The 12163-nt window shown below is 34.2% G+C and overlaps 1 protein-coding gene across 3 annotated transcripts in view; it reads left to right on the top strand.

The window, feature by feature from the left end:
- Window positions 1–12163, top strand: part of BRAF (B-Raf proto-oncogene, serine/threonine kinase) — a 138684-nt gene that overhangs the window by 84129 nt on the left and 42392 nt on the right. For 2 of the 3 annotated variants that reach the window (XM_037514526.2, XM_037514535.2), the window contains exons 9-14: window positions 1474–1510; window positions 2845–2964; window positions 5054–5190; window positions 6035–6152; window positions 8673–8757; window positions 9566–9742. In XM_037514526.2, coding sequence (XP_037370423.1) covers window positions 1474–1510; window positions 2845–2964; window positions 5054–5190; window positions 6035–6152; window positions 8673–8757; window positions 9566–9742 — 674 coding nt within the window. The remainder of the gene's footprint in view (window positions 1–1473; window positions 1511–2844; window positions 2965–5053; window positions 5191–6034; window positions 6153–8672; window positions 8758–9565; window positions 9743–12163) is intronic. The other variant, XM_037514519.2, reaches the window with a different exon arrangement.

Here is a 12163-nt window from a genome sequence, read left to right as displayed (position 1 = left end):
GGTTAAGAAACTTGCCCAAGATCATATAGTTGATAAATGCTTGAAAATGAGGTAAAACCTGGCCATTCTTTCTTAGCTTCTTGATCACTGCTCTATGTAGTAGTGAAGGAGAGAAGTAAAAGTGATGAGAGGTAAGAGTATCATGCCTAGGCTTCTGGCTTGGGTGGTAGATAGTATTCATTCCATTCATTGTGTATTTGTTGACTTATTCTATGGAAAATGTTGACAGTTTTATATAGTACATTGAACATGATAGATGTACATTTGTAAAGAATTTATGTCTTAGCCTATAAACAATGCAGCCTATTTCCGAGTATTTACTATTTGGGGCCATTTGATCCCTCATATTTTTATACTGGGTAAACAACCTTAAGTACAGCCTGCCAGGGTCTAAATTGTATTAAATTGTCAATAGACTCGGGCCTCCCCGGTGGCGCAGCGGTTGGGCGCTGGGTTGCGAAGCTGCCCGCAGCCTCTGTGGCGCCGGTTCAATCCCCGGCTGCTCCCCGGCCACCAGAGGAGGGTCCCACATGGCGCACAGACCTCTGCTGCTGCCCGCTGCTCCCCTCAGCAGTGTCCTTCGGTCCTTCTGCCTGCTCTGCTCCCTGCTCTGGCTCTGGTGAATTCTCTCACCCTCCCGCGCTTCTGACTGTACCCAGTGCATGTATAAACAAAACAAACAAACAAACAAATAAATAAATAAGTAAAGCATGCCTCTATTAAAAAAAAAAAAAAATGTCAATAGACTCTTCCCCTTCCTCCAGCAGTTTTGTCTGTTGTACAAGCTATGTATTTTAATAATAAAGACAAATTTTAAGCCTTTTTTGAACCATTTTGATGTTTCCCCTCCTAGTGTGTTTTTATACATCCACGTTTTTATTATTGTCAGTGTACATTTAATTTTATTCTTTTTACGTATTATAAATATGTTCCATAATTCAAACTTCTTAATTGTTTTAGTAGCTGCATGATATTTATTGACACCATCATTACCTTAACCAATATGTCGATATGCCTACAACAGGGAAATAATTATTTCTAATATTTTAGTATGATAGATAATGCTGCATTGAACATCTTTGTGCATATTACTTTTTCTTATGAATTATCTCCTTAGAAATTGTTAAAGTGGATTTACAGGATCAAAGGGTATGAACATTTTATTGCTCTTACTATGTGCCAGTAGAATTTTTTTTTTTTAAGAATTGAGGCAACCATTGGTTTTGAATGGCCTGAAATAGATTTCAGCATTGATCAGGGATAATAATCCCTTCAATACAGGATTAGGCTGGTGAGTGCATCAAAATCTTGATTTTATCATGTTCATTAGCTAACTCCATATTCTTTCTAATTTGTGATGTAATTGTAAGGTATTATTTTGAATTAACCTTTCTGTAATGTTAGTGGAAAATTCAATGTAATTATTTCTTTATCATATGCTCTAAATAAATATACATTACTATTTATTTGTAGGACTTGATTAGAGATCAAGGGTTTCGTAGTGATGGAGGTAAGTAGTGATTTCAATTAAAATTAGAAAACAACTCAGGGGAAAATGCAATTGCTTTGCTGCTTGTCTCCTTTATATTTGCTTTTTCATGAAACACAGACACAGAGAAAAATGTGTAGAGAAAACCCAAAATTTATTACATGAGTAGAGAAGAAGAGAGGAAATAAAAGGGAGTCTTAAATGTACTATCTGCAATATTAAAATGTTGCTATCAGTGTGGGGGCCTTAATTATTTTACCCACTTTATTTCTAACTACCTCCAGGACTGGTGCTGCTAAATTTCCTTTGGGATCCTCCTCTAATACTTAAAAGATTGAGCTTAGATTCACTTAAATCTTTACTTTCCTAAATTATTCTTGAGGAAAATCCTTTTGATTGCCTGCCACAACTTTCAGTATGTCAGCATTTTCAACCACTTTCCTCCAGCCTTCTAGAAAAATTTGAAATGTACATTTTATAGACTACACCCCAAGAGAAAGACAGACCCAGTTGCCCTCATCCTGTGTGACTTTAAATAAGTAAATGAGACATTGAATTGAAATTTCTTTCAGAATTTTCATTTGTTACTCTAACCCAGTGAAAATTAAGGGCATAAGAAAACATTACTTAAGAGAATACTTTTAAAATAAGAATTGACCCCCATATGTTTTCCAAGAGATGATACTTGAAACTATCTTGAAGTTTTCTTCCAGGTGGTCCTCTGTGCTTACCTGTTCAGCTATCTCTTATCTAGTAAGGAAGCCCTGCAATACCTTCTTCTCTTGGTTAGAGTTGGTCTCTTCATTGTGACCTGTATCTTCAAAATATTTAAGCCCAGACTCAAAGACATTTTATATCGAGTAAACACTGTATAAACTATTTTTGTCATGTTTCTATATATCTGAGAAACTACCAATGACAGCCCTGAATTACGTGCTCTGGACATAGTATTTATATAACACATAGCATTTTTTAAAGGGTTTTTTTTTGTTTGTTTGTTATTCCATGAGCCCACCAATTAATGTTGCTGCAAGTTTGACTTTCATATGTCTTAATAGCTGTGGCTTTTGATAATTTTGCCCAATACATCCAGCATTTAAATGTTGCCATCATGTTAGCATCCCAGAGTTATCATAGTTATAAAAACCGCCTGCTTAGTGCCAAAAATCAAGTGGCATTTCTTGTCCTTTTTAAAATTATTGGGATTTTATGAAAATAGCAGAATTTTTTAAATATCCAGAATTATTTTGTGAAGCAGGCTTCTACTCATCTTACTTATTCCCCATGACTTCTTTCATTTCTTCTGTGTGTCTGTCTTCCTGTGTTTGCCTGCCCCTCTCTTTCTCTTCTAACAGCCCCTTTGAACCAGCTGATGCGCTGTCTTCGGAAATACCAATCCCGGACTCCCAGCCCCCTCCTCCATTCTGTCCCCAGTGAAATAGTGTTTGATTTTGAGCCTGGCCCAGTGTTCAGAGGTAGTTGGGCTCTTCTTTCTCGTTTTCACCCAAAACAAACTAAATATAAACTACAGATACTGTTTGTGCCTCACCCTCACAGCATGTGTTTGTAAGTGTGAAAGTTTCAGTACTAAATTTCTGCTTGGCCTGGCTGGAATGCTCTGAATGTGCTTCTCACACATACTCACCACCACAAGCTTTCTGTATGCTGTCTGTCATAAATTTTTATAAGCAAGAAAAATCTGGGCTAAGATTTCCATCTTGTGTTTTGATAATTTCTTTAACTCAATGGGTAGCAATAAATAATGTAGGGGTGGGGGTGGTCCTTCCACCTGAATACCTTTTATGTTAATCCATTTAAGTGATCACTATTAGTATTATCAGTTTTTGTGGAATAAAAAAGGAATTGGAAATCCCTATTAAGACATTTTACTAGACTTTTGGCCTTTTTCTATAGTATCAGTGTTTTTGTTAAAAATAGGATATGTATATTTACATCAAAAGTAGGTCTTTTTTAAAAGATTTGTAATATATTTGGTGTTTTAGCATACTTCAAGAAATTTGAGGATTTGTGCTTCCAGTTATGCCCTAATATGAGGTAAAACTTAGCAGCGTAATTTCACATTCTCATTTCATCTTGCCATGTTTAAACTAGTGCTTAAACTGATTTTTAAAAATTTAAGTCAAATGTCTTGCTATAAATATTTTTGTAGTTTTTATTGCCCTTACTAGTTACTGTTATTTATTCTAAATGTAGTGGTATTTGAGGTTTTTGCTGTCTTAGGTTACTTACCAGAAAATACATAGAATGGACTGGAAGTCATACAGTAGTAAATAGTATACTTTGAAGTAAATAGTACACTGTAGTGCTGAATAGATTAGAACTGCAAAGTCTGGGCAAGCAGTTCAGTCTTTATGATGTTGGGAATTATCAGTGGAAGGTAGAAAATGAATTGTGTTCTATTTAATAAACACTCCAGATACCATTTTTTTAAAGAAAGCTTCATATGACAATATGGAAATTCCACTAGTAACATATATGACATAGTAATAATAAAATTCCTACAGATTTGACATCAAAATGTTGTCATTGGTATCTATTCTATGAAAGATAGTGACTTCTCTTCCCCTAAGAATAGTAATCTTTTTTTTTTGTTTTTAATAATCTTCTTCCACTCTTTTCATTCTTTCTGTGCAAATACTGCTTGACATCTCAGTCCTACTCTGGGCCCACTACGGAGTTATTGCCCTGACCCCTCAGGACAAGGTCCTAATATACATGAATTCAGGATTTTGGCCACTGAGTCAGTATTTGAAAAGTTCCCCATCAATAAGTTATGTAGCCCTGCCAGGTGAGTCCTCTTGGAGAGTGGACCCCTTGGCTCACACATGGCTACTTGAGTATTTCTATCTGTGGTAACTTTAGAGGTCATGGCACTTACTTTCCTCTCATTTATAAAGGCAGAGATTTTTCAGAACATCTTAATTGGCTTTGTTTAAATTAACATTGTTGTGCAGGTAACAGATTATCTTTGTTAGTAGCATAAGCTTTTGGGAACCAGTAAAACTGATCAATACCTGTTACTTTTAAATACTGTGGCATATATTGATAGAACAAGATTTTTAATAATTTTAGTGGCTAATATGAAAAGGCCAGATATTTTCAGCATAAAGGCCATCGTTAGGCTATGTTTCCATTTAGGGTTTTCCATCTTTCTTTATATTGACTGAGATAACATAAAGTAACCCAGTTTATCAGACTTAAATTGATTTTGCTTTCTTATTAATCAAAGAAACAGATACTTGGAAGTATTTTTAAATACCTTATTTTAGAGAGATTGTTGTTTTTTTCTAGACTATAAAAGTAAAATATGTTTCTGTAATCAAATATTTTAATGGTCACTAAACTAGCAGAAAACTTAAAGAAATTACAGTATTTATCACCAAAGGAGCCTCTTTTGGGCCTGTCCTTTTCAGAATGTCTATACTTGAACAGGCATTGCATTTTTTTTAAGTAAGTCTAATTCTTTCCCCACCCTCTGCCCCCAACTAATTAACATACTTGATCCCACTTTAATAGATGCATTTTTTTCTTTCACTAACTTAGGATCAACCACAGGTTTGTCTGCCACCCCCCCTGCCTCACTACCTGGCTCACTCACTAATGTGAAAGCATTACAGAAATCTCCAGGACCTCAGCGGGAAAGAAAATCATCTTCATCCTCAGAAGATAGGAATCGAATGGTGAGAGGAAATGATTTCTTTTTTTCCTATAAGTCATTTTCATTATAGAAGTCTCAGCCAAATGTAATGTAACCTTTTGACATAATGATAAATACACACATGTGATACACAATTCACAAAGTCAAATTAAAGAATAATTTTTTGCTTAAATCATATAGTCCCACAAGATTGATTTTTGCTTTTCACTCTAATACAGTTGACTAAAGGCAAAATATTTTGTTGATTCTAAAATAAGGGAAAATAGTAAGCAAGTATTTTAGGAAGCATGATTAGACATGTTTTAAAGGCTGGTCTGCCAATTGACTTTCCTTCCCTTTTAGGAAAGCTAACTTTCTGAGGTAATAATTTTAATAATGGTGTTTATTGGATAGGTTTGTCGGATGGGTGGGTCTTTCACATTACCAAAGCATTTATGTAGTATTATTTATTTATTTTGAGAGACTGGGCTAGATAAGACATATGAAGAAATTTAGCACTGGCTGGGATTTTGACTTTCAAGTCAAAATTAATCACACACATGTTCAGCACTCACCTGGCCCCGATAGTCCTCCAAATGATAAAAGACCTTTTTTTAACTGACTTTAGTAATATACATTTCTATTCATAGTAAATAAATTTTAATAAACTGTTTCGATCCTAATACTGACTTAGGTCTGAAGTTTAAGTTCTGTATTGTAAGACTATTTCCTTTAGTTGTCCAGAATGTTGATTTGTTGTTTTAACAGGTCTTATTATCTCCCTAACTTAACATCCCTTTTAGGCATAGAGGGTACCTCTAGTGTGCAGCATAAGGCTTTCCCCCATTTATTTGCTTTATCTTGACTTTTGCCCTATTTTTATCAAGAAAACTCTTGGTAGACGTGACTCCAGTGATGACTGGGAGATTCCTGATGGGCAGATCACAGTGGGACAAAGAATTGGATCTGGGTCATTTGGAACAGTCTACAAGGGAAAGTGGCATGGTATGTATGTACTACAGTCACCTTGTGACAACACAACTTACAATAGCAGTATCTCTTTCATAGTCTCTGTAAAATAAAGTCAAAAAGTTCATTGTTTATGTCATTAAACTATTTTTATCAAATGCAAGAATTCTACAAAGATTTCTAATAAAAATTATGGAAAATAAAACCTGGATTTTCAGGAGCCTCCCTGGTGATGCAGGAATTAAAGACACAGTGCTATCAAGCTATCACAGCCATTGCAGCATGAGTTCGATCCCTGGCCAGGGAGCTAACCCACATGGTGCAGAAAATCTCTCCTGTCTCACCCGCTGTTCCCCTCAGCAGTGTATTTCAGTCAGTTCACCTGTTCTGCTCCTCACTCTGTCTCTGGTGAATCCACTCACCTCCTCACCTCTGGCCCACACCCCAGTTTTTGTATGTATAAATAAATCAATCTTTAAAAAAATGAATAAATAAAAATTTAAAACTGGATTTTCAGGGCCTCCCCTGGTGGCGCAGCAGTTGAGCGCTGGGCTGCGGGGCTGCGAGGCTGCCCGCGGTCTGCAGCGATGGTTTGTTCCCCGGCCGCCGGCGAGGGTCCCACAAAAAAAAAAAAATAAAAAATAAACTGGATTTTCAGCAACCAGGATTCCTATTACATTACAGTAATGATTTTTAAAGATCATCTTCCAGTTGATCTGATTCCCAAAATGGTTTCCTTCCTTTTAGAAGTCATTCTGCCTATAGTTTAATTTGTATCATAAACCACAAATAAACATGTTAGAAGTGATCCTACCAAAGGCAGACATGATTAGTAATCAAATAAAAAAGGTTCAGTTTCACAAGTGATAAAAGAATTACAAATTCAGAATATAGAAATCATTGTTTTTCTCAAATGAAAAAAGTCTTTAAAATTGATATTTCAAGTTGTGATTGTAGTGCCTTGGTGGGAAAGTGATCCGCTACAAATGTTCTGGAGGGAAGTTTACAGTATGCATGTTGAGCAAACAGTTCAGTTTGTAGAACTTTATAATGGTAAAGTAATTGCAGAGGAACAAACAGATGTGTGTTGCAAGTGAATTTAATATTAATGATAAATGGAAATAGACATTAAGTGCCAATTAATGGGGGATTTATTGATATGGAAGGTACCTATGGAATGTTAAATTTTACAAAGCAGTGTGTATAATATCCCATAACATGGTGCTATATAGAAATACATTTACCGTGATTTTGAAAGCAGTCATTAGTATTTTAGCATGTATCTTTTTTAGCTTATCTTTTTACATGTATTCATAAATTTTCAGCCTTACTAGTTGCATAGTCACATTGCATACATATAAAAGCCTCATAGATTATACATCAGTGTATTAACAAGGGTCTTTTCTGAGTGACATGGTAATGAAAAATTTTAATTATTTTTCTTTATACATTGAAAATGTTTATTACTATGACCTATGACTTTAATAATCAAGAAAAATCAGTTAAGTTCACTTAAAAACGATCCAAGTATAATATACATTTGAAAAGATATACATACATGTACAAATTGTTGACCTCTCAAAATGGACATATCTGTGTTCAATAAACAAAACATCACTGGCACTTTAGGTTTCCTTACGCTTCCGTTACCTTCAGTAACCACTGTCTTCACTTTACCATATAGTCTCTTTTGTGTTTGACTCTCCTTTTAGTCAATAATGTTTAAAAGGTTCATCTATATTGTTAAGTATAGTTGATCATCATTCATTCTCTTTGTAGTAGTCCACTGTGTGACTGAAACATAATTTTTTTCCTTTCTATTGTTATGTGAACATTTGAATAGTTTCCAGTTTGACAGTTATAAATGCTACTGTTATGAATATTCTTAGTACTATCTTTTGATGGACATATCTATCCATTTTAGGGGGTTATATACCTAAGAAAAAAATTGTGGGGCCAATTTCGTATATGTTGTATGTTTGGTTTTAGTACCTACTGTTGTCAGCAATATTACAGATGGTAATGCCAGTTTACATAACTACTGGCAGTGTATAAGTTCTACCTGTTTCATGTTAACTTTTTTTTATTATAATTACAATTTAAGACATTTTCTTAAGCAGAAGCAATACAAGTTATCCGTAGAGTTTTGTTTTTTTTTTTAATGTTAACTACTTTGATAAAAATTTTTCAGTTTTCTATTAAAGCCAGTCTTCTTTGAACCGGTCATCTGTATTTTTGGCATTTAATTCGCAAATGTAATGTAATATTATTAAGTAACCAGGAAAATACTGTGGGTATTTAATAGGTTAAACTAGATTTGGAGGATAAAAATAAGGTTGACTGTTTTTGCAATTGGTATTTTGAAATATTAGTGTAGGAATATCATTATTAGTTTATTTTTTATCCTTAGAAAATTAATACAGTTTAGGAAGTTAAGATATAATTTATTTGCTGTTTAATAATGATAGAAATTTAGACTGAAAATACCCAAGAATTTTTAATACTTTTAAGTTTAAAAAAATAGAAGTGACATTTGTAATGACAATTACCTTTTAGGTGATGTGGCAGTAAAAATGTTGAATGTGACAGCACCCACACCTCAGCAGTTACAGGCCTTCAAAAATGAAGTGGGAGTACTCAGGTGAGCTTGTGTGAATTATTCTTTTACAGAGAGGGAAAGTGTTTTCCAGTAATAGCCATTTGTAGTTTTATAGAGTTATTCAAAATGTGTAAAATAAACTTGTCTTTAGCTATAGTCTTTTAAGTGGTGTGTATATTATATCATAGTATAGCTGATAAAAGAACTAACCCTGGAATTTTTCTCTGATCATGAGAAATAATACTTCCAGTATGGAAACACAATACTCTCAAAATTCTAACCTTATCACATTTAGTGATTGTGCCAAGCCCTGGAACTTGAAGAACATTAAAACTAAAGTCAGTCCAGGCAAGGGCAGCCCAAATGGGGTTAGGGTTTTAGGATTTTAACTTGGGGCAAGGTAGTTAATAGAATTGAGGATATTTGTTCTGTAGAAAGCTCTTAAATTCAAGAGAGTACAAACCCTACTCTGTTTTATTCCAGGACAGGGAAAACAGAGGTGGGAATTGTAGGATATTATTTGTTCTCAACCCAAAAATATCTTTCTAATACTAGAACAACACTAAAAAAAAAAAATGAGGGAAATAACTATAGTTTCAGTGATGAGCTTCCCATAATTGAAGGCATTTAAGCTTCTAGTTACCTGTCAGGTCTGTTTAAAAAGGTATTTCTGAAAAGACTGAGATGTTAGGCTAGATATTTCTTAAAGCCTTTTAAATTTATCCTTTTTTTTTTTAATATCTTTTTATAATAACATCTGACTGATAGACTGCTTTGGCCCTCTTTTTGAAGATTCACTAACAAGGTTTACTGACATTTACTCTTTGTCATGTCACGTTTCTTTTTACAGGAAAACTCGACATGTGAATATCCTACTCTTCATGGGCTACTCAACAAAGCCACAACTGGCTATTGTCACCCAGTGGTGTGAGGGCTCCAGCTTGTATCATCATCTCCACATCATTGAGACCAAATTTGAGATGATCAAACTTATAGATATTGCAAGGCAGACTGCACAGGGCATGGAGTAAGTTCCGTTCTGTTAAACCTCCTGTAAATTACTTTTGAAAACCACTGAAAGTGTTTTAAAGATTTTAGCTAATGTCCTTTTGGATTGCCTTTGAAATTACTGTCTAGCAATAGATGGACATTTTGAACTAATGGTTAGCAATATTATACTATGAAATAAAAGTCTCTCTAGTACAGTATTCAAAACATACAGCAAGTATTTGATACTAAATAATACTACAAAGTTATATTTAGCATGTACGAACTAAGTAGTGAAGGTTCAGAAAACAAAAGTCAAACAACTAAAAAGTCATGAACAGTTACTGAAGTACATAAAATGACTCTTAGTTATCCACAGTTAATTTATTCACTTAGCAGTCCTATATTTTCTATTGCAAAATGACTAGTTAATAAAGAATGAAAATATGCATTCTGATCCTTTTGAGGATTTCAAGTTGAATTGCTCATATCCATTGAATTTTGCTATGTAATTTAAAGATAAGTCACTTTATAAACTTATCATAGGCCTAAATAGAAAACTGATTTACAAGGATAAAATCTTAAATGTAAATGAATAGATAAAAAGTAAAATTAAATATCAGAAGCACTTAGATGAAAAACTTAAATATGTTTGAAAACTCTGTGGGTAGTTTTAAAATATGTGTGTGTCTTAATTTAACATTTTTTTGTAGTATACAAATCACTTCCACATATATAGGTTACTAGTCATTTAATTTTTATAATGTTAACAAGTAGGTATTTTTATTTTCTTTTTACAGATAAGGAAACCATGGCTTTAAAGTAAACACACATATTAATAATTGGCATTAGAGGTGTTTAACTTAAATGCAACCCAGTAAACTTTATGGCTGCTTTTACATTATAAAACTAGAATAAAAGGATTATATGTACTAGCATTTACAACTCTGACTCAAGATCACTTACAGCAAGTACATATAGAACCAGGACTCAAACCCAGATCTGGCCCTTAAATGTTCCCATGGTCCTACCTTCTCTGTCTTAAAATAGCCAGTAGCTCTTTCATTAGATTATTTGTAGAACTGTGTCCAGCCAAAATGCATAATACAACAAATTATTATCTTACTCAGTAGACTTGAAAACAGTTTCACTAGACTCGAAACAATCTCAAAAAGAGAAAAGAAAAACACCAAAAATCAGTTTTCCATATAAGTTAAAACCAGAATCTGTTCCAATTTGAAAGGTTATATTAAAATATTTTTAAGACTAGCAGGGCAAAAAAAGTAAATGTTAAGAGAGTAACAGACCCGATTCTGCACCCACCCCACCAGTCCCTTTGCTGTTTCTTCAGCAGGCCAAGTATGCTCCCTCCTCAGGGCCTTTGTATTTGTTATTTTCTCTTTGGATTACTCACCCCACAATTATCCATAGAGCTGCTCACTTGTTCAGATGTCACCTTTCAAATGGAACCTTCTCTGATCATTTTATAAAAGTAGTATATACCTACCCCACCCTGCCACTCTCAATATCCCGTCCTTGTTTTTGTTTATTTGTAGCACCCAGTTCCATATGACATACTTGTTTCTTGTCTGTCACCCTGCTAGAATAAAAGCTATGTGAGTACAAGGGCTTTGTTTTCTTCTTTCTCTTATCCCTAATGCCTAAATAGGGCCTGGCCTGTGATAAGTACTCAGGACATATTTGTTAAATGAAGGGGAAAAAAAAAGGAAAGAATGATCACACACAACTGCATATTATTCATAGGTTCACATTCTAGAAGAGTGACATGAAATCCTTCTCATGTCAAAGCTGAGAAATATCAAGGAAAGGAAAAATAGACACAGATATGGTAAGAGAACAGAAAGGAAAGGAAAGGACTTTAGCTCTAAGCAGAGACAACAAACAGCGTATTAAGACTTGTTTTCAGAAAGCAGTACCAGCTTTGCTAGAGACAAGAAGTAGCAGTAAAGAACACTGCAGTTGGAATGACTTTATGGCCTGAGGGTGAAGAGGCAGTCATTTTCCCATAGTTTTACAGGTTAGGAGCTATAAGCGCAAACTTTTTTGGTCTATTATCTACTCCAAAATAGTAACTCACTACATTATTACTGTCTATAAACATAGACCATCCCATCGGATTTATGCTAGATTGTATTTTTATAACACGAGAAGTTTAAAGCCTTCTAAAAGAGCATATTTTTTATTACCAGCTTAAAATTAACCAAAGATAACCAGACAATAACAACTGGTTAAATATATCAGTATATGTTTCATTTCTGAAGGCTTTGACACACTGAAAATCCTCTTATTAAAGTGGCTTTGTGGGCTTCAGGTTAAGGTAACAGATTTTTGCTCTTCCTTGATACTCCGTTAAAACTGTAATAATGGAATTTGTTTTTAGGATAGACATGTAAGGGTGAAAATAAGAAAGGAATCAGTAGCAACAACATTTTAAAATCTG

This window comes from Talpa occidentalis, unplaced genomic scaffold (genome assembly GCF_014898055.3).
Source record: "Talpa occidentalis isolate TD23 unplaced genomic scaffold, MPIMG_talOcc4v2.1, whole genome shotgun sequence".
NCBI lineage: Eukaryota > Metazoa > Chordata > Mammalia > Eulipotyphla > Talpidae > Talpa > Talpa occidentalis.
Note: the sequence above shows the minus strand (reverse complement) of the source record. Positions and strands in the feature narration are given on the sequence as shown.